This window comes from Myotis lucifugus, unplaced genomic scaffold (assembly GCF_000147115.1).
Source record: "Myotis lucifugus unplaced genomic scaffold, Myoluc2.0 scaffold_8, whole genome shotgun sequence".
NCBI lineage: Eukaryota > Metazoa > Chordata > Mammalia > Chiroptera > Vespertilionidae > Myotis > Myotis lucifugus.
The window spans coordinates 15,078,153-15,098,584 of record NW_005871056.1 but is presented as its reverse complement, the minus strand read 5'-3'; the positions used below and the strand labels follow the sequence as shown (position 1 = coordinate 15,098,584).

Below are 20,432 nucleotides of genomic sequence, written 5' to 3'. Positions count from 1 at the left end.
GGAAGCCCTAAGGCGGATTTTACCCCTAGGGAAGCGGGGCCATTGAAGGTTTTCTAGCAGGGACACGACATTGTCAGATTGACATTCTGAAAAGCTCACTCTGGTTGGGTTGCAAAGTGGTTGGCCCGCGAAGACTGCTGCTGAGGAACCAGTTAGGAAGCTTTTGCAATAACCGAGGGGGGAGATTAGGTCTTATTGCTTAAAGGAGGTAGTAATCCCCCAAATGACTTTCAAGAAGAAAAGTAGTCCTAGGCGCCCTTCAATCTCACAACCATAGAAAATAGACTCATAGATACAGAGAACAGAAGGGAGGCGAGTTGGGGGGCTGGGTGAAAAAAGTTGAAGGGGTTTAGAAGTACAAGTTGTCAGTTACAAAATAGTCACAGGGATGCAAAGTACAGCATAGGGCAGGGGTGGGCAAACTTTTTGACTTGAGGGCCACAATGGGTTCTTAAACTGGACCGGAGGGCCGGAACAAAAGCATGGATGGAGTGTTTGTGTGAACTAATATAAATTCAAAGTAAACATCATTACATAAAAGGGTATGGTCTTTTTTTTTTTTAGTTTTATTCATTTCAAATGGGTCAGATCCGGCCCGCAGGCCGTAGTTTGCCCACGGCTGGCATAGGGAATATCCTATCCTATATAATAAAAGGCTAATATACAAATTGTCCTTTCCACCAGGAGTTCAAGGAGGCGGTTGACCAGGGGGCGGGGCTGGCTGGCCAACCCACTGCAGCCCCTTCTCCTGGCTGGCCCGCCCGATTGGTCCCAATTGGGGGGTGCTGGCCGGACCCCACCCGTGCACGAATTCATGCACCTGGCCTCTAGTAGTCAATAATCTATAAATACAAAAGCCTAAGCAACTGTTACAATGGAATGACCTGTCGCTATGACACACACTGATCACCAGGGGGCAGATGCTTAACACAGGAGCTTCCCCAGCCCACAGGCCGGATCACTGATGGGGCCTGCTGGCCAACCTCCTGGTACCTCCCTGCAGCCGGCAGGCCCCAATTGCCCAATCAGGGCCAGGCCCCGGTCTTGGACAGGGAACTGGGGGTAGGTGGTGGCAGATGCAGCCCATTTCCCAGCCCCTCCCCCCCCCCAGGGCCAGCTCGCCGGCGGCCAATCACTTGAGTCCCTCCCCTTGTCCCTCCCCCCGCCAGCAGGCCCCAATCGGTCCAGGCCCACGGTGGCAGCTACCCCCCCTCCCCCTTGGGCTGCAGGCCCCTATCACGCCCAACCTCCCGGTCCCTCCCCCCCAGCCGGCAGGTCCTGATTGCCTGATCAGGCTGGGCCCTGGTTTGGGACAGGGAACCAGGGGATGGGTGGCAGCAGACCAGGCGGTGAGGGAAGGAAGAGGGGGGGAGGTGGGGAGGCGGGGAACCTGATCGGCCCTGATTGCCAGCCAGGCCTAGGGACCCCACCATGCACGAATTTTGTGCACCAGGCCTCTAGTATTGTAATAACTATGTATTGTGCCAGGTGGCTGGTATGGCTCAGATGGTTGGAGCAAGCATCTCCTGTGCACCAAAGGGTCAAGGTTCGATTCCAAGTCAGGGCATATACCCGGGTTTCAGGTTTGATCCCCTGTTGGAGTGTGTAGGAGGCAACTAATCGATGTTTCTCTCTCTCTCTCTCTCTCTCTCTCTCTCTCTCTGTCTCTCTCCATCTCTTCCTCCCTTCCTCTCTCTCTCAAAAAAAAAAAAAATCAATAAAAACATATCCTTGGGTGAGGATTAATATATGTATAAATATATATATTACCAGGTGAGTATACTTAATGTCACTGAACTATACACTTAAAATGGTTTAAATGGTCAATTTTATGTTATGTATATTTTACCACAACAAAAAAATGACCAGTTTATATTTCTTAAATTTTCCCATCAAATCTTCAGGTAAGTTTATATCCCAGAAACACGTGCTGTATTTTTTCTGAGAGACACCTCCTCCCTCCTTAAACAGAATTAAGCCTAGAGGTTTGCCTCCGCCTCTCTCTCTTTCTCTCTCTTGCATGTGATTATTTGTTTCTCCTATTCAGGAGTAAATTACATAGAGTATAAATGTATAGATCTTAGGGTTTGATGTGTTTTGACAAATGTAGCAACACCTAAATCAAGTTATAGATTAAACATGTCTATCACCCCAGAAAGTACCCTCTTGCCCCTTCCCTCCCAGAGGCAACTACTCTTCTGATTTTTTGTGTCATAGATTGGTTTCATCTGATCCTGCAAAATGTACACTTTCTGTCTGGCTTCTTTCTCTCAACATGGGGTTTTAGCAACTTTTTTTTTTCAATCTTCACCTGAGGAGTGAGGATATTATTCCATTGATTTTCTAGAGAAAATGGGAGGGAATAGGAGGGGGAGAGAGAAACATGGATGTGAGAGAGACAAATCAATTGGTTGCCTCCCACATGCTTCTGATGGGGGTGAGGGGTGGGGGGTGAGTGGGAGGGGGTTCCGAGAGGATTAGGGGTGGGCTGAGGATCAGACCTGTAATCCAGGTATGTGCCCTTGACTGGAATAGAATCCTCAACCCTCTGGTGTGCAGGCTAATGTTCTACCACTGAGCCACACCGGCCAGGACTGCATCTTCTTGTTTTTGAGAAACACAGATTTGAGAAGTCAGTGACCTCCACTCTTTTAGTTTGCAGTGTTGTGATTTGCTTTTCCTCCATGGCAGAAGACAGAGATAGGATTGGAGCCTCAGGTACATGCCCTTCTATTTACTGGCCCTTTTGCCTTGAGCAAGTCACTTACTTGGCTTTTTCAGACCTATTTCCTCATCGGTAAATGCATCTATTGTAGGATTGAGTAAGCTAATACTGTATTATGATATTTTGCATGACACTTAAGCAGAATGGCAAGTATTTCATTGTCAGTCCAGGATGATGAAGGAAATGGGTGTGTGCCTACTTAACAGCTTCTGCTTGTATTAACAGGTCACCTTTGGCTCTTCCGAGATGCTGGGACATATGATGGGCTTCTGGTTAACCAAACGGAACTATTTGTGCCATCTCTCAATGTTGATGGACAGCCGATTTTTGCCAACATCACACTACCAGGTACTGTTGTGCCATCTTACTCCCCCCGCCCCCCCATCTTACTTTTTAAAAAGATAAGGCTGTTACAAGTAGGGGAAAGGCCACTTACAGGAGCCAAGCCCTTACTGATTTTTGCCTGATGCTCAACCAGGTATTCAACCTTTCTGTGTCTTATTCTCTACCACAATTAAAATGGAAGTAATGTGTTTGTAGGCTCTGTATTGAGCAAAGGTGTTGTGATGTTTCGAAAGTTCTTTGGGACAGGCCGGTGTGGCTCAGAAATTGACCTATGAAACACGAGGTCATGGTTTGGTTCCCCATCAGGGAACATGCTTGGATTGTGGGCTTGATCCCCAGTAGGGGATGTGCAGGAGGCAGCTGATCAGTGATCCTCTCTCATCATTGATGTTTCAATCTCTCTCTCCCTCTCTCTTCTCTGAAATCAATAAAAAATATATATGTATTTAGAAAAGCTCTTTGGGCCCTGGCCAGTGTGGCTCAGTTGGTTGGGCATCATCCTGTGCACCCAAAGGTTGCTCTTTCGATTGCCAGTCAGGGCAAATGCTGGGTTTCAGGTTCCATCCCCAGGAGGGGGTATGAGGAGACAGCCAGTCTATGTTTTGCTATCGCATCGATGTTTCTCTCTCTCTTCCTCTCTCTCTAAAAAAATAATAATATCTTTGGGCTTGTCAGAGTTGGGCTAAATTAAAATATCTGATTGTAGACTTATTAATGCATTTTGTTACCCTGGTCTTGGAGCAGAATTATGCCTTGGAGTTTCAGAAGAACAAAGTATAGGGGATTGATATTATGGCTTGTTTATATGACTTCTAGCACTTCGGTGTCGGGTGAATTTCCCGCCAAAATATAAGATGGCGCGTTAAAATGCCTATATCTTTTGAAGTATGGGTTCGATTGAAATGAAATATTTGGTAATACGCAGTTACAATCGGCCCGAGTTTACACGTTTCCCGCACTCCACCGCAAATCTATATGAACCGAGTTTAAGACGGCTCCCGCGGAGTACGCGCAATTCACGCGAGCCGACTTAACTCGTTTCCCGCAACCCAAGTGCTAGTATTGTATTTTTAAATATTATTTAACCCAGTCAAACTCAGTGCCAGTCAGGGGTTTTAAAAAGATAACTGAATTGAACATTAGCCCACAGTGATTAAGTTGAACCTGCCGGTGTGGCTCAGTGGTTGAGCATCATCCTGTGAACCAGGAGGTCACCATTCAATTCCCAGTCAGGGCACATGCCCCGGTTGTGGGCTTGATCCCCATTAGGGGGTGTGCAGGAGGTAGCCGATCAGTGATTCTCTCTCATTGATGTTTCTAGCTCTCTCTCCCTCTCCCTTCCTCTCTCTAAAATCAATAAAAATATATTTAAAAAAAAAGAAACTGATGTTCTTATGGGATTTAAAAAACACACCATACTAAGTATTTGCATCTTTATAAGGTTCAAGCTAATATAGAGATCCTGTTTTTAAAAAATGGGTATACAAAAATGATCATTGATAAATTAAATGGAGTACCCTTAGAGAGTAAGTAAAATCAGATTTCAGTTACCCCAAATTCAGTTATATACTATTTTGATTACTTATTGCTGTGTGACAACTACCCCAAAACTAACAACAACCATTTGATTTGTTCATAATTCTGCAGTCTGGACTGAGTTCAGCTAGGTGGTTATTCTGCTCATGGGTGGTCATTGGTGTGTCTGCCTTCTCCTGGCATGTTGGCTGAGGGCTAGTCTTCTCTCCCATGTAGTCTCAGTGCCTATCCCTCTTTGTATGGCCTCTCCTATAGGGTAACTCAGGGCTTCTGAGAGGGTAAAAGTTGAAGTTGCTTAAGGCTTAGACCCAAAATTGCCACAGTGTCACTTCAGTTATTAAAGCACATCACAAGCCGTCCACTTTCAAGGGGAAGTTAGTACACAAGTTTATGAATGCCATGAAATGTTGATTGGGGCCATCATATTACATTCTGCCACAGTACATGTACTCACTTTTTTTTTGCCCAAAATGAGGTCCATCTGTAGTAAATGTAATTGCCATAGTTGGCAAAGGCTCTTGCTCACCCCTTGTCTGAAGGCCTGCCTGAATTTTGCTGCTGAAGATTCGGTTTTCTGCCCTTACAGTGTATACCCTAAAAGAGCGATGCCTGCAGGTTGTCCGAAGCCTAGTCAAGCCTGAGAATTACAGGAGACTGGACATTGTGAGGTCACTCTACGAAGACCTGGAAGACCACCCAAATGTGAAGAAAGACCTGGAGCGGCTGACACAGGAGCATATTGAAAACCAGCGGATGGGAGAGGAGACTGAAGATTTTAACTGAAATTTGCACTCCTAAGTCTCAGCCGTTGATGGAACGGGCTAGTCGTAATCTAGATACAGGACTGGTCACTTATGCTCAGTGTCAAGGTCTCATTCTTAGAGTAAAAAATGCTCCATTGCTTAAAAGAAAGTTATCTGACTTCACTAGGTATTGTGATGTTTAGGGGCCAATATCACAAAATGTAATGTCTGCCCTCTAGAAGTGTTTATGAAGGGAAAGTAGTTGCCTCCTTGGAAGTCAGGAAAGTGTAAGTAATTCAGTGAGAATTGTAGCATATTCTTTGATTGTAAGAAAGCAGTGGTGTCTGCTTTTAATTGCTGTGTTGTGGTTGGTGATATGTCTGCCTCCTGCTTTGAGAAGACTGAGATGTCCTTGAGGCAGGGACAAATCTGTCTGCTCTTGGAGACCCCAGTGCCTCTCACATTATGAGCCTTCATCAGTGTTTGTTGAATGAACAAACCAGTGGATATTTTGGTAGAAAGTATTTGGAAGGTTTGCCCTTTTTTGCAGGGGGAAAATAGGGGACCTTAAAGTGTGTACAGTAAATAAATGTTTTAAAGGGAATCATTTTTATAGAAAGCACTTTTTATAATTTTATAAATTTTGTGGTTTTTTTCTGTTCACTATTGTTCCAGTGCTATTTTATTACTGTTTCTAAACCAGGATTAGCTTTTTACAGTTACTGTGATGCTAGCTCTTTTGAAACTTGACATCTACCCAGAGATAGGAGAAAAGAGCTGTCCTCTTGTTTAATATGAAGGAGATACTACCATACTGTAAATAGGTCTCTGGCAAGTGTGGGTATTTCTGTTTCTTTTTGTAAATCCATGACATTTCTGTTTGGTTCAACATTTTCCATCCGGCAGGATATGGTGACACTTAGCACCTGGCTGGAGGAGAGGACGAAGCCCTCGCAGCTCTGGGAAGTTACTGCTCCCACACAGTGGATTCAAAGAGTAGCCTGGAATGTTTTATAGTTTTATACTTATAGGCTGGACTTAAATTCATTCAGTACTTCTATCAGGCTTCCTTTTGTGTAACAGTTTTAAAAAAATCAGTAGATAAATTTTTGGAAAAGACAGAAAAGTAAAAGGAAGAAAAAGATCACTACAGATAAACTACTTAAACACAATCACTAACTTAACATTTTGAATTTTCAGCCCCTTTTAGGGCAACTTTTGGTTAGTTTGTTTTTACATAGTTGAGGTTATATTGTACATACAATTTTGTATTTTTTCTCATTTAACTTTATAACTTAAATATCTTCTATGGCATCTTTATAAGCTCTCCATAGACATTAGTGCAATCTTTGTCTTGTAAAATAATGTTGGGAAATTTCTTTAGTTCCTGTGCTAACCTTTGAGCACAATTCCTGTGCTCTGCAGAATGAAGTGAATGAAACAAACACCCCGAAGTTGTCTCACTACACGTTGTTTCACCCAGTCTGGTTCCCCTCTTCAACATTCAGCAAAATAGTTGGCTTGTAGGCCGCTCTGAGAGAAAAGAGCCTGTTGTAGCACTCATTCAGTGATATAGCTGTAAATATCTAATTTTTTAGGGAGGGAAGAAGGAATGCTGGTACAGAAGGTAGCAATGCGAGTTCCATAGTTGGATAGGATGGGGATTTAAGGAAGTCTGCTGGTGCTGGATTAGTTCAATGTTGGTGTTATTTTATTTCTAACCTGTCTTTGTGTCAAAATGAGATTTCATGTTCCAGTTGTTAAAACATGCAATTTGAGTACTGTGGTTTTTGTGTTGTCCAAGGAAGATTGAAAATCTGTAGCATGAATAATATGTTTTTTGTTTGAAGTCTTATGAATGTATTAAATGTATTAAAAGACTGTGCTGTTTCCTATTTTGAGTTTAAAAAAACTTTTTAATTCATTAAATGGTGCTGAGTAAAGGAAATAGGAAGGGTGTGCTTAGTGTTATTTTAACTAGGCTCTTCTCTCTTGGAGAGGCCTAAAAGCCAGGTTTTTTTTAAAGGCTTAAGGTGGGGAGGGAGTAGCAGACACAAGCAGCTCACTTCATTCTCAGTTCCTTCTCTTTCCAACACTGTTGTTTTTTTTGAAACTATTGTTTCTTTTAACTTTATTTTTCTCATAAATATGATATATCACTAAAAAATGTTAAGCACTACTAAAAAGTATTAAGAAAAATACTTACGTTGGAACAAAGTTTTCTGTAGGTTTTTTGTTGTTGTTGTTGTTTTTTTCATGAAAACAGAACCAACCTTAACAGATTCCTCACTGAAGAAGATACACAGCTCTGGCCGGGTAGCTCAGTTGGTTGTGTCTTCCCGATATGCCACGGTTGAAGATTACATCTCTGATCAGGTAACATACGAGCATCAGTCAATGAATGCATAAGTGAGTGGAACAACAAGTCGATGTTTCTCCCCTTCCTGTCTCTCTAAAATCAACTTAAAAAATAAATAAATAAAAAGAAGATACACAGATAGCAACTAAGCATGTGAAAAGATGCTTCACATCATGTGTTATCAGGGAAATGAAAATGGAAATGAGATACCGTAAGGCACTATTAAGAAGGCCACACTTGCCCTACCCGGTTTGGCTCAGTGGATAAAGCATCAGTCTGCAGACTCAAGGGTCCCAGGCTCGATTCTGGTCAAGGGCATGTACCTTGGTTTCGGGCACATCCCCAGTGGGGAGTGTGAGGAGGCAGCTGATCGATGTTTCTCTCTCATCGATGTTTCTAACTCTCTATCCCTCTCCCTTCCTCTCTGTAAAAAATCAATAAAATATTAAAAAAAAAAAAAAAAAAAGAAGGCCACACTCTGTGATACTGACAACACCAAATGCTGGCAAGGGTAAACATACTCTTACCATACGATTCACCGATTGTGCTCCTTAGTATTTACTCACAGGAGTTCAAAACTTAACATTGAAAACACTGCACATGGATATTTATAACAGCTTCATTCATAATTGCCAAAACTTGGAAGCAACTAAGATGTCCTTCAGTAGGTGATAGATAAATAAAATGTGGTACATCCAGACAATATATTTTTTCAAAAGTTGATTTTAGAGAAAGGGAGAGCGAGAGAAACCGATTTGTTGTTCCACTTACTTATGCACTCATTCTTGTAAGTGCCCTGACTAGGGATGGAACCAGCAACCTTGCCGTATTGGTTCAATGCTCTAACCAACAGCTACCCAGCCAGGGCACACAGTGAATTCTTCAGCACTGAAGAGAAATGAGCTGTCAACCATGAAAAGACATGGAGAAAACATGTTTAATACTAAATGAAAGAAGCCAATATAAAAAAGTCACATACTGTATGATTCCAACTATACGATATTCTGGAAAAGACAAAATTATGATGTAAAAACATCAGTGGTTGCCAGGGTTTGAGGGGAGAGAGGAATGACTAGGCAGATCACAGGATTTTTTAGGGCAGTGAAACTATTCTGTATGTTTCTATATATATGCTATACTATGCACTACACTACATGATCTATGACATTATACATTTGTCCAAGCCCATAGAATGTTCAACACCAAGAGGGAACTCTAAACTATGGACTTTGGGTAATAATGATGTGTCATAGTTGGTTCATTAATTACCACAAATGTATCACTCTGGTGGGGCATGTTGATAATAGGGGAGATTGTGTGTGGGGGCAAGAGGTATATGGGAAATCCCTGTTCCTCTCAATTATGTTGTAAACCTAAAACTGCTCTTTAAAAGTCTGTTTTAAGCCGAAACTGGTTTGGCTCAGTGGATAGAGCGTTGGCCTGCGGACTGAAAGGTTCCAGGTTCGATTCTGGTCAAGGGCATGTACCTGGGTTGCGGGCACATCCCCAGTGGGAGATGTGCAGGAGGCAGCTGATTAATGTTTCTCTCTCATCGATGTTTCTAACTCTCTATCTCTCTCCCTTCCTCTCTGTAAAAAATCAATAAAATATATTAAAAAAAAAAGTCTGTTTTAAAAAGAAGCAAAAAACAAGATAAGTGGTTAACATTTCACCAGTGCTTATATTGAAAAGGTAATAAAAGGTCAGAGCACTGGGCTAGAAATCAGTGTGCACTGAGGATATGAAATAGGTATTAATGTTTTGCACTCTGGCCTTAGGAATACCAGTGAGAGCTTTCCAGATACTTAATACTAGACTTCTGTGTATTAGCATTCTTTTTTAAAAAATATATTTTTATTGATTTCAGAGAGTAAGGGAGAGGGAGAGAGAGATAGAAACATCAATGATCAGAGAGAATCATTGATTGACTGCCTCCTGCATGTCCCCTACCGGGGATCGAGCCCACAACCCCGGCATGTGCCCTTGACCAGAATCGAACCTGGGACCCTTCAGTCCACAGGCCAATGCTCTATCCACTGAGCCGAACCAGCTAGGGCTGTCTTAGCATTCTTAGCACCTCAGTGCTACTCTGTGGTAGTCACGGTGCTGCCTAATACCATGTCATTGTTTCCCATTAAAGTCCAGGGTTCAATTCCTGGTCAGGGAACATGCCTGGGTTTTGGGTTCAATCCCCAGTCAGCGTGTGTACAGGAGCCAACTGGTCAATATGCTCTTTTCTATTTTAAATGAATTTGATGTCCTTCACTCAAGGGAAAACCATCTATGTATCGGTGGAGTACAGTGCCTTACAAGCAGTGGAGCACTCTTTCCTGTAAACTTTTCAATGTTTTCAGTGGCAGCTACCATTTTTTAAGTACATTGTCTATGCAAGGAAGACCCTCGAGTAGGTGTTCTACATGGCTGTCAATCCACTTCACAACTCTAAGCAGTAGGGATGATTAGTCCCATTTTATAGATGTGGAAAGCAAGGCTAGAGAAGTGAGATGCATTGTCCAGGGTCACAAAGCCTGTTGGTCACAGAACTGGAACTTGGCCTTAGGACTTCTCATTTTCATTTCAGTTTCCTTCTTCTGTAGCCATACTCCATTGCTGATGTTTACAGCTGCCAAGTGGTACTCTTAGTTGTTTATCTGCCCTCGATGATGTTGCCTAAGCTCTTGGAACCTATTTACTTCTGTGTAAAAATGGAATAATAATATCTGTAGTATAGGCTTATGAGAATTATATAAAATAATTTAGGCAAAGCACACTATAAAGTTGTAGTGTTATTATAGTAGTTATTTTATTAAAGAGGTTGTTTGTAGCCAGTGGTCAGACTGCTAGGTTTCAAGTCTCAGCTCTGCCTCTTAGTACTTGTATGAGTTTAAACAAGTTATTTAACCTCTCTGTGCCTCAGTTTCCTCATCTGTAGAATGGGGATAATAACCACACCTGCCTACCTTATGGAGTCGTTGTGAGGATTAAGTGAAATAACCCAGGTGAAGTCTGTTCAATAAATTTTAGTCATTGTTAATATAAGTTCTCCTTATACCCTATTTGATAATTCAATTTGCCTCACGGTCCCTCTTACCACATTCCTCTGATAATATTGATCACATTCAAAGATAATGAATATGAAAAAAAGATAATGAATATGCAATTAGCCACCCCACTCCCTTTCATCATACTCTACTTTTGTTCTCTAACATTACCTATCATCTATAATGCTGTTATTATTTTGCATTTAAAAATTTTAAATTAAATCTTTATTGTTGAAAGTATTACATATGTCCCCCTTCCTCCCCTATTTATTTTGCATTTTTATTGCTTACTGTCTGTCTCTCTCCCTGGCAGGGATTTTGTTCAGAGGTATCCCCAGCACCTAGAACAGTGCCTGGCACATAGTGGCTGCTCAAATAAAAATTAGCCATTATTGTGATAAAGTCTATCTTGACTAGTCCTCCCCCTAATAGCTCTGAATTCCTAATTTCCCTTAGTCAACTTCCCTTTTGCTTTTTGGCAATAGCACTTATTATGTTTTAACAAACCATGTAACATACTTATTCAGTATGTTGATTAGTTATTGCTGTTTCCTCCTCGTCACCCCCATCTAGAGTGTAAGTACCGTGAAAGCAAGGACTTTTTTTTATTGATTGATTTCAGAGAGAAGAAGGGAGAGGGAGAGAGAGAGAGAGAAACATCAATGATGAGAGAATCATTGACCCACACCTGCCAGACTTATAGGTTTTCTCTACTTACACATCTCCAACACCTAGAAGAATTCCTGAATTATATGTGGCAGAGCGCCACAAGCACAGGCAGTAAAGTCAGGTCTCCTAGGACTGACTCGGAATTCTCGGATGGCCTTAACCGTGTCTCCACTCTGGGCCTCAGTTTCCCCTCCCAGCTCTTACCCTTTTGGTTTCCCAGCAGCTCCGGTCCAGCCGCCTGACGGCGCCGCGCCCCACATCGCCGCTGGAGGGCAGTGGTGTCCAGCGCTGGCTCCGCCCACCCCCGGGAGGCGGGGCGAGGTGGGAGGGCCAGCCCCGGAGTAAAGAAGCCGAGTCCCGCGGCGTCGGGTTCAGTCTCCCGGGAGCTCTCCGCCTGGCACTTTCGGTCCCGCCATGTCCTGCTACATCTACCAGCTGCCCTCCTGGGTGCTGGACGACTTGTGCCGCAACATGGACACGCTCAGCGAGTGGGACTGGAATCATTTCGGTGAGTGGGCCCCTGGCGACCCCGCGCGGGCGGCCTGGAAGCCCCCTCCTGGCCTGTTTGGTGGGTCCTGATCCGCGGGGCTCTGCGTGCTGCCATCTGGACCCACGTCTCGCTGAGTGCCCGCAGGCAGGCTGCTGACCCCTCTCGGGACCCAGTGCGATCATCTGGAAGGCGCTTTGTATCTTTGAGGTTTCCTGCTGTCACTCAGTCCTTCGCAAAGTAATGACCGCCGACTGTGCTCTTTACGGCCAGGCGTGTAAGAGCTGTGAGCAGTTACTGTAAGTGACCAGTGTGCCGGGCTCTGATGTCAGCACGCGACAGGGGTTATCTGCTTTAGTCCTACAGCCTATAAAGTGCGTATTTCTCTTCCCCCATTTTACAGAGGAGGAAACGGGTTTAGAAAGGTAGAGTCGCTTGCCAGGGACCATGGCCTTGCTAAGTGGCAGAATGGTGTTTGAATGCCGTGTCAGGCCCCACCAGGACATTGTAACTCCTTGGTGTGTTTTGTTTCTTTGTGCCTGATGATTGGCTGAGAGCACTCGGCATCCAGGGGGAGGCTGGGCTTGTGGTCCTCAGGTTCCCAAGTAGAGGTCTGCAATTCAGCTGGTGATTTTGGGTGAGTTGCTTAACTTCTCTGAGCCTCAGCTTCTTAATCTGTAAACTGGAGGTTGTGAGGAATGAAAAAATTTTTAATTGATTTTAGAGAGGGAAAGGAGAGGAGGGAGGGAGGGAGGAAGGGGGAGAGAGAGAGAGAGATTTGTTGTTCCACTTATGTATGCATTCTTTGGTTGCTTCTTGTATGTGCCCTGACCTGAGATCTAACTGGAAATCTTGGTGTATCGGGTTGACACTAACTAACTGAGCTACCCGGCCAGGGCCAAGGAATAAAAGATTGTCTAAAAAGCACCTGACACCTAAGTGTCAGAAATTCTAGAGATTCTTGTAATAATAAAGAAGTATTAACAATGATCATCTTAGTTTTATGTTTTAATCAGTGTAACTCATGCCACTTTATTTTTAAAATAATACCTATCTGTTCTTTAAAATTTAGATTATAACATATACCCTTTATACAAGAGTATATAATATATATGTACAGTTGAGAGAAATGAACATGTGTGTGTTACTCATCCAGTTTGAGCAAATAATATATATTTTAACCTAGTGGTTCTCAAACATGGGTGATGTTGCCCCCTAGGAACATTTGCCAATGTCTGAAGACATTTTTGGTTGATAGAACTTGGGAAGTGCAGTGGGTAGAGGCCAGGTATGTTGCTAAACATCCTGCAATGTACAGGACATCCTGTCCATAAGAATGATCCAGCCTGCTCTGCCAGTGTGGTCCAGTTGGCTGGGTATCATCCTGTGCAAGGAAAGGTTGCTGGTTTGATTCCGGTCATTGTGGGCTTGATCCCTGGTAGCAGCAGGCAGCAGATAGATGTTCCACTCTCACATCAATGTTTCTCTCTCTCTCTCTCTCTCTAAGTTAATTTTTTTAAAATCTTAAAAAGATAAAGAATTTTCTAGCCCAGAGTGTCAATAATACTAAGATTCAGAAACTGTTTTAAACCAGTAACAAAAATAATAAATGTTTGTTGCCAAATACAGTGGGAAACTGAGTTCAAATTCCACCACTCAGGGATGCCCATTTTTAATATTGGATACCAATAATAATGAAGCAACAACAACAGTAGCTAACTTTTATTGGCTTCTTACCATGTACCACCAGAGTGGTAGGTGTTTTATGCAGTCTAGCCTTCTTTCTAAACATATTTATTTATGTGTATACATTTTTCAAAAATCATGTCATTTTGAAGATTGTAATAGCCTGCTTTTTCACTTAAAATACATTACAATTATTTCTCTTTGCCAAGCAATATTCTTTAGCAGCATGGATTTTTTTTTCAGTGTGTATTTTTATTAATTATTTTTAATGAATGGAAGTAACACATGCACTAAGTTAAATGATGTAAATAATATACCTGTGATAGAAGAAGGTAAATATCTTTCCACTTCCTGGTCCTCACCCTCCCTGTTCTCCCTAGAGACAGTCAGTGGTACCTTGTCAGGGCAACTCTGAGAATGTCTGTTACTACCTGATTTTCTTTGCTTGGATGCTCTGTAATTTAGCGGCTTTGAATGTTTCCCGGGCAGTGGACAAGTTTTGTGTAAGAGACTCCCTCTGGTTTTTTCCATGTTGGCCTCAATTGTGAATGCCAGAACAACTTCTGTTTTCTAGGACACTCATTTAGAAGGCACTTATACTAGTAGTAAAATTGAAACGCTATAGAGAAGGTTAGCATGGCCCTTCTGCAAGGATGACACTCAAACGCGTGAAGCATTCAATATTTAAAAGAAAAATAAAGTGTACAGTTCATCTTTAATTTCTCCTGGACAATACTGTAAATATAAAACCTAAAGATGAGCTGAGATGGTTTCAATCGTATAAGTGCTTCTAATTCTGTATCAGTCTTTTTCAAATGTCACTTATCAGACATAGTTCTGAAATGCTGATAAGTAAGAGGTATCTGGATTTCTGAATATTCATAATTGTATTACCCAAGGATGGAAGTGTTGAAGTTTAATTTCTAGCCCGAGATTTTAGAATAAAATCCCTTCAGCGCTTGATTGAAGTACCAAAAGTTATTTCCAAAAAGTATTTACTGTGAAGAGTACTTCTCACAGATGTATTTTCAGTTTCAGCCCAATAGTTAAAACATGTTTTTTAAAATAACTATAAATACAGTAAAAATTGTAAGAGAGGTCCATTTTGTAATCTTAATTAAAATGAGAGTCCTACAGTTGGATTTTGCATCTGATATCTGTTTGGAGTTTAGAGCCATTGTGTTAAAAAATACTATATGTAACAAGGAAAAGGTGCTTTTTCCTTTTAATTCCTTTGATCGATAATGGCTTTTTTTTCAAATTGGCTAAAGGATCAAAATGAAACTTTGTTAATATGAATCAGTTACTGAACTTGTTACTTGTTTTTGTTAGACATGTTAATTTAATAAATATCAATGTGGGAGATAGTAGTAAAAAAAATAAAGTGTACAGTTCGGTGGCATTTAGTATTTGCAGAGTTGTACATCCCTCTCCACAATCAATCTTAGAACATTTTAATTACCCTCAATAGAAACCCTGTTCCCCTTCATTGTCTCGCCCACATCCCCACATCCCTATTGCTTCCCCCTGCTTTAGGCATTGTTTAATCTGGACATTTTATATAAGTGTAATCATACAATATGTGGTTCTCTGTGAATGACTTTTTTCCTTTAGCATGTTTTCAAGGTGCATCATGTTGTAGCATGATCAGTGCTTAATTTCTTTTTATTGCTGAATTATATTCCATGGTACGGATATACTGCATTTTATCTACCCAGTTATCAGTTGATGGACATTTGGGTTCTTTCCACTTTTTGACTATTGTGAATAATGCTCCTGTGCACATTAATGTGCAAGTTTTTGTGTGGACATGTTTTCATTTCCCTTGGGTAGATATCTTGGGAGTGGAATTACTGAGTCATAGGGTAACTCTATGTTTAACATTTTGAGGAACTACCAGATTTTTCCAAAGTGACTGTACCATTTTACATTCCCACCATCAGTGTATGAGGGTTAGTTTCTTCACATCTTCACCAACACTTGTTACTGTCTTTTTTATTCTAGCCATTGGAGCGGGTGTGATGTGGTATGTTATTGTGGTTTGATTTGTATTTCCCTAATGACTAAGAAGTGGAGCGTCTTTCATGTGCATATTGGCCCTTTGAACATCCTCTTTGGGCCTCTAATTCTTTAGACCCTGGAGACACCAGAATTGCTCAAAGTCCTAATAGGCTTCTCATTGTGGTTTATAATATAATCCAAACTCGTCACTAGACCTGCCCAGTCTGACACAATCTGACCCCACTGATTCTGACCTCTCCTCTCATACTCTCTTGCTCAACCTGCTCCAACCACACTGGCCTCCTTGGTCCAGACTCAGGGCCTTTGCACTTGCTGTGTCCTCTGCCTAGGACAGTGATGGCGAACCTATGACACGCGTGTCAGAGGTGACACGCGAACTCATTTTTTTGGTTGATTTTTCTTTGTTAAATGGCATTTAAATACATAAAATAAATATCAAAAATATAACTTTGTTTTACTATGGTTGCAAATATAAAAAAATTTCTATGTGACACGGCACCAGAGTTAAGTTAGGGTTTTTCAAAATGCTGACACGCTGAGCTCAAAAGGTTCGCCATCATTGGCTTAGGACATTCTTCCACCTATGTTCTCCATGACTAGCTGTCTAGTCTGTATTAGTTTCCTCTTGCTGCTGTAACAAAGTACCATCAATTTAATGGCTTAAGAACTGCATAAATGGCCCTAACTGGTTTGGCTCAGTGGATAGAGCGTCCGCCTGCAGACTGAAGGGTCCCAGGTTCGATTCTGGTCAAGGGCATGTACCTAGGTTGCATGCACATCCCCAGTAGGGGGTGTGCAGGAGGCAGCTGGTCGATGTTTCTCTCATCGATGTTTCTAACTCTCTATCCCTCTCCCTTCCTCTCTGTAAAAAAATCAATAAAATATATTTTCAAAAAAAAAAAGAACTGCACAAATGCATTATGTTACAATTCTGGAGGTCAGAAGAACTAAAACCAAGGTGTTGGCTGGGCTGCATTCTTTGTGGAGGTTCTGAGGAAGAATCCATTTCCTTGCCTTTCCTAGCGAGGCTGCCTGCATCTCATGGCTCATGGCCCTTTCCTTCAAAGCCAACAGCATAGCATTGTCAGCTCTCTTTGTCTGATCTCTGCTTCTATCATATATTTTCTGAATCTGACACTCCTGCTTCCCTTTTAGAAGGACCCTTGTAGCTGTGTAACAAGCATGTCAAACTCAGAGGCTAACACAGGCCAAATAAGGTTTAAGATGATGTGGGCCACAAAAAAACAAAAGCTTCAATTTTCATAGAAACGTAGGTTTATTTCGATAGAGACATGCTGAATACAAAGGGCTGAAATAATTGAGTAATTGTTAACATAAAATAATAGAAAATTTTAATACAAATTAATATTTTTCCTTGAACATTAACTTACCAGAAACTGAATAACTGCACAAATTCATAAGTGTAATGCAAGTAAACCTATTTTTCTTGTTCTTCGAAAGCAAAATATTTCCTGTTGTGCATGCCAAACAAGTCAGTACAAGACTAATGACATGGCAATAGGCTGCTAAAATATACGCTGCTAGTATTAGTGGAGAGAAATGGTGCGCCTGCGTGTAAGGCGAGTAAGGGAAATGAATGCAACGCGATTATAGTAATCAGTCATTAGTGAACATTGTAGTTCGTTATTAATAATTATGTATAACAGGATATTGTAAAAATTAACTTATGAAATGTTTACTAAGATGTTCCTTACATGCTGTTATATTGGCTGGGCCGCAAAAATATTTCTTGTGGGCTGCATGCGGCCTATGGGCCTCGAGTTTGACATACTTGCTGTATAATTTTGTTAACCCAGGAAATTCCATAAAAAGGGGAAGAAAAAAAAGAAAGAACCCTTGTGATTACATTGGGCCCACTCAGATAATCCAAGATAACCTCATTTAAAAACCCTTAATTGCCCTGCTGGACTGGCTCAATTAGTTGATGCTTCAAAAAAAATTTTCTTAAAGCAGCGGTTCTCAACCTGTGGGTCGCGACCCCTTTGGGGGTCAAACGACCCTTTCACAGGGGTCGCCTCAGACCATCGGAAAACACATATAATTACATATTGTTTTTGTGATTAATCACTATGCTTTAATTATGTTCAATTTGTAACAATGAAAATACATCCTGCATATCAGATATTTACATTACGATTCATAGCAGTAGCAAAATTACAGTTATGAAGTAACAATGAAAATAATTTTATGGTTGGGGGTCACCGCAACATGAGGAACTGTATTAAAGGGTCGTGGCATTAGGAAGGTTGAGAACCATTGCCTTAAAACCTCACCTGAGGATATGTCTTGTTTTTTGTTTATTTATTTGTTTGTTTTTATTGATTTCAGAAAGGAAGGGAGAGGGGGAGAGAGATAGAAACATCAATGATGAGAGAGAATCATTGATTGGCTGTCTCTTGTATGCCTCCTACTGGGGATCGAGCCCGCAAGCTGGGCATATGCCCTTGACCGAATTGAACCCGAGACCCTTCAGTCTGTATGCCCATGCTCTATTCACTGAGCCAAACAGGCGAGGGCTGTTTTTATTGAATTTGGAGAGGAAAAGAGAGAGAGGGGGGAAGAGAGAAACGTGGATTGGTTGCCTCCTGCATGTGCCCTGACTGGGATCAAACCACAACCTAGGTACATGCCCTGACCGGGAATCAAACCTGCAACCTTTTGGTGCACGGGGGACAATGCTCCAACCAACTGAGCCACCTGGCCAGGGCTGCAAATCATTTTAGAAAAGATAGTCTCTTAGGGCTGATTGTGGCCCGGGCTGATTGTGGTCCTGGTGGACAGGGGTAGGAAGATCCTTAAAGTGACTCAAAGTCACACAGCCACAAATATGCTGCTTTTTGAATTTGACGGTTCTTGGCAGATAACGTTTGCCTCCTGTTCATTTCCCTATTATTGCAGCTGCATCCATGTTTGCCCTTGGGGAAAAAACAGGCTTCTTACAACTTCACGCACCCGAGGTGTATTTTGAGGGACCCAGGGACAGGGTTCCTTTGTTGGACCGCTCCCCATCTCGATCACTCAGGCAGGTGCCAGCCTTTGTGCACAGCCCTGCTTTGTCCCTGCCCAGCTGTGTGACTTCAGGCAAGTGACTGCCTTGCTTTAAACCTTTCGTTTTCTCGGCTGTAAAATGGGATGGAGTTGCTGCTTAGGGGACACGATGGTGGGGAAGATCCTTAGCACTTTCCCCTTCTCTCAAGCAGACAAGAGGCATTTGACCCCAGGGTGGGTCATTTCAGGAGGCTGTGCCCGCTCCAGAGGGCTTTGAAGAAGGGCGAGCTTTTCTACCATATCAGGTGAACTCCAGCAGGATTCAGGAACTCAGACCTGGAGGGATAGTCTCCACAGGGTGTTAACCAGCGGGGCTAAAAACATAGAGTGTGGATGGTTTAACAATTACAGCTAACATTCATAGCTCATTTACCATGTGCCGACCAGTATTCCAAGTGCTTCTAGATTTAAAACTAATCTAATCCTCTCAACAGTCTCTGAGGCAGGCACGCTTGTTATCCTCATTAGCAGATAAGGAAACTGAGGCACAGGGAGAGGTGAAGGGCCTTCCCCAAGCACACAGCAAGTAAGTAGCAGAGACAGGATTTGAACCCAGATCTCTGAATCCAAAATCTGGGCCTGAACCATCAGTGTACTGTCCTGCTGACATAAGCATGTATTTTTATATTTATAGAAAAATCTGGAAGTTTAGAAGCAAAAAGTATATAAGCAGTGCTTTTCTTGGGATCTTCCAAGTGGGATGTCATGGGAACTTTGATTTCCTTCCATTTTCCAAATGTTCTATTACCTGTGTATGTGGAGAAAAGAGGTGTGGATGTAACAGGGCCCTCGGCAGTGCCTTATCCCCCCAAGATCCCTATCTTGTTTGAACCCTGTTTTAATGGTATAGTTAGATGCTGCTAGGTCAATACCTTAAGATACATCACTTTTGCCCTAGCCGTTTTGGCTCAGTGGATAAAGCATCAGCCTGCAGACTGAAGGGTCCCAGGTTCGATTCCGATCAAGGGCATATGCCCGGGTTGTAGGCTCAATCCCCAGTAGGGGGCCTGCAGGAGGCAGCCAATCAATGATTCTCTCTCTTCATTGATGTTTCTATCTCTTCCTCTCCCTTCCTCTCTGAAATCAATAAAAATATATTTTAAGAAAAGATACAGCCTGGCCAGCATGGCTCAGTGGTTGAGCGTCAACCTATGAATCAGGAGGTCACGGTTCTATTCCTGGTCAGGGCACATGCTTGGGTTGCGAGCTCCATCCCCAGTAGGGGGTGTGCAGGAGGCAGCCAATCAATGATTCTCTCATCGTTGATGTTTCTATCCCTCTCTCACTCTCCTTTCCTCTCTGAAATCAATAAAAAATATAAAAACACAAAAAACAAAAACATCTCTTTCATGGAGCTAAGATGTCCAAACTACAAGGCACCTTAGAGCTTAATTCCTATTTCTCCTGCATTGCCTATGAGGAAATGCAACCCACAGAGACTAAGGACATGGCTGAGAGTTCACACAGCCGCAGAGCTCCAGGGCAGCCTTGCGGTTCTGTTTTCTCATGAAATCATGCTGCCTCCGGAGTGGGAGGAGTCACAGTCGCTTCTCTCTGCTCTTTTCTCTCTGAGGCTGGAAGCAGCACCTGACCCTGCTGACATCACATCCTATTGTCCTGGAGTCTGGCCTGGGGTTTCCAGTGACTAAAGTTGCAACTCGGGGAACTTTCCATCCGAGCAGGGCCCTTTCCTGGAGGCTTTCTCCCTGCAGGAAGCTGTCACAACCTTCCCCATTCCTTCAGAGCAGAG

At 42.5% G+C, this 20,432-nt stretch overlaps 2 protein-coding genes and 1 non-coding gene across 5 annotated transcripts in view; all 3 read left to right on the top strand.

The window, feature by feature from the left end:
- VHL (von Hippel-Lindau tumor suppressor) overlaps window positions 1-11,781 on the top strand; it is a 13,419-nt gene extending 1,638 nt beyond the window's left edge. Inside the window, exons 2-3 of one of the 3 annotated variants that reach the window (XM_014451327.2) lie at window positions 2,951-3,073; window positions 11,642-11,781. In XM_014451327.2, the coding sequence (XP_014306813.1) occupies window positions 2,951-3,073; window positions 11,642-11,763 (245 nt within the window). In that variant the 3' untranslated portion in view covers window positions 11,764-11,781. Of the gene's footprint in view, window positions 1-2,950; window positions 3,074-5,192; window positions 7,245-11,638 lie in introns of those variants that run through there. The other 2 variants (XM_023749664.1, XM_014451326.2) reach the window with 2 other exon arrangements.
- A 16-nt stretch (window positions 11,782-11,797) lies between these two features.
- The window catches only part of IRAK2 (interleukin 1 receptor associated kinase 2), a 59,440-nt gene continuing 50,805 nt past the window's right edge, over window positions 11,798-20,432 (top strand). The window contains exon 1 of the mRNA XM_023749428.1: window positions 11,798-11,926. Coding sequence (XP_023605196.1) covers window positions 11,833-11,926 — 94 coding nt within the window. The 5' untranslated portion in view covers window positions 11,798-11,832. The remainder of the gene's footprint in view (window positions 11,927-20,432) is intronic.
- Window positions 14,175-14,279, top strand: LOC111824927. Its single transcript, XR_002828016.1, has one exon. It is a non-coding gene; the product is annotated as a U6 spliceosomal RNA (small nuclear RNA).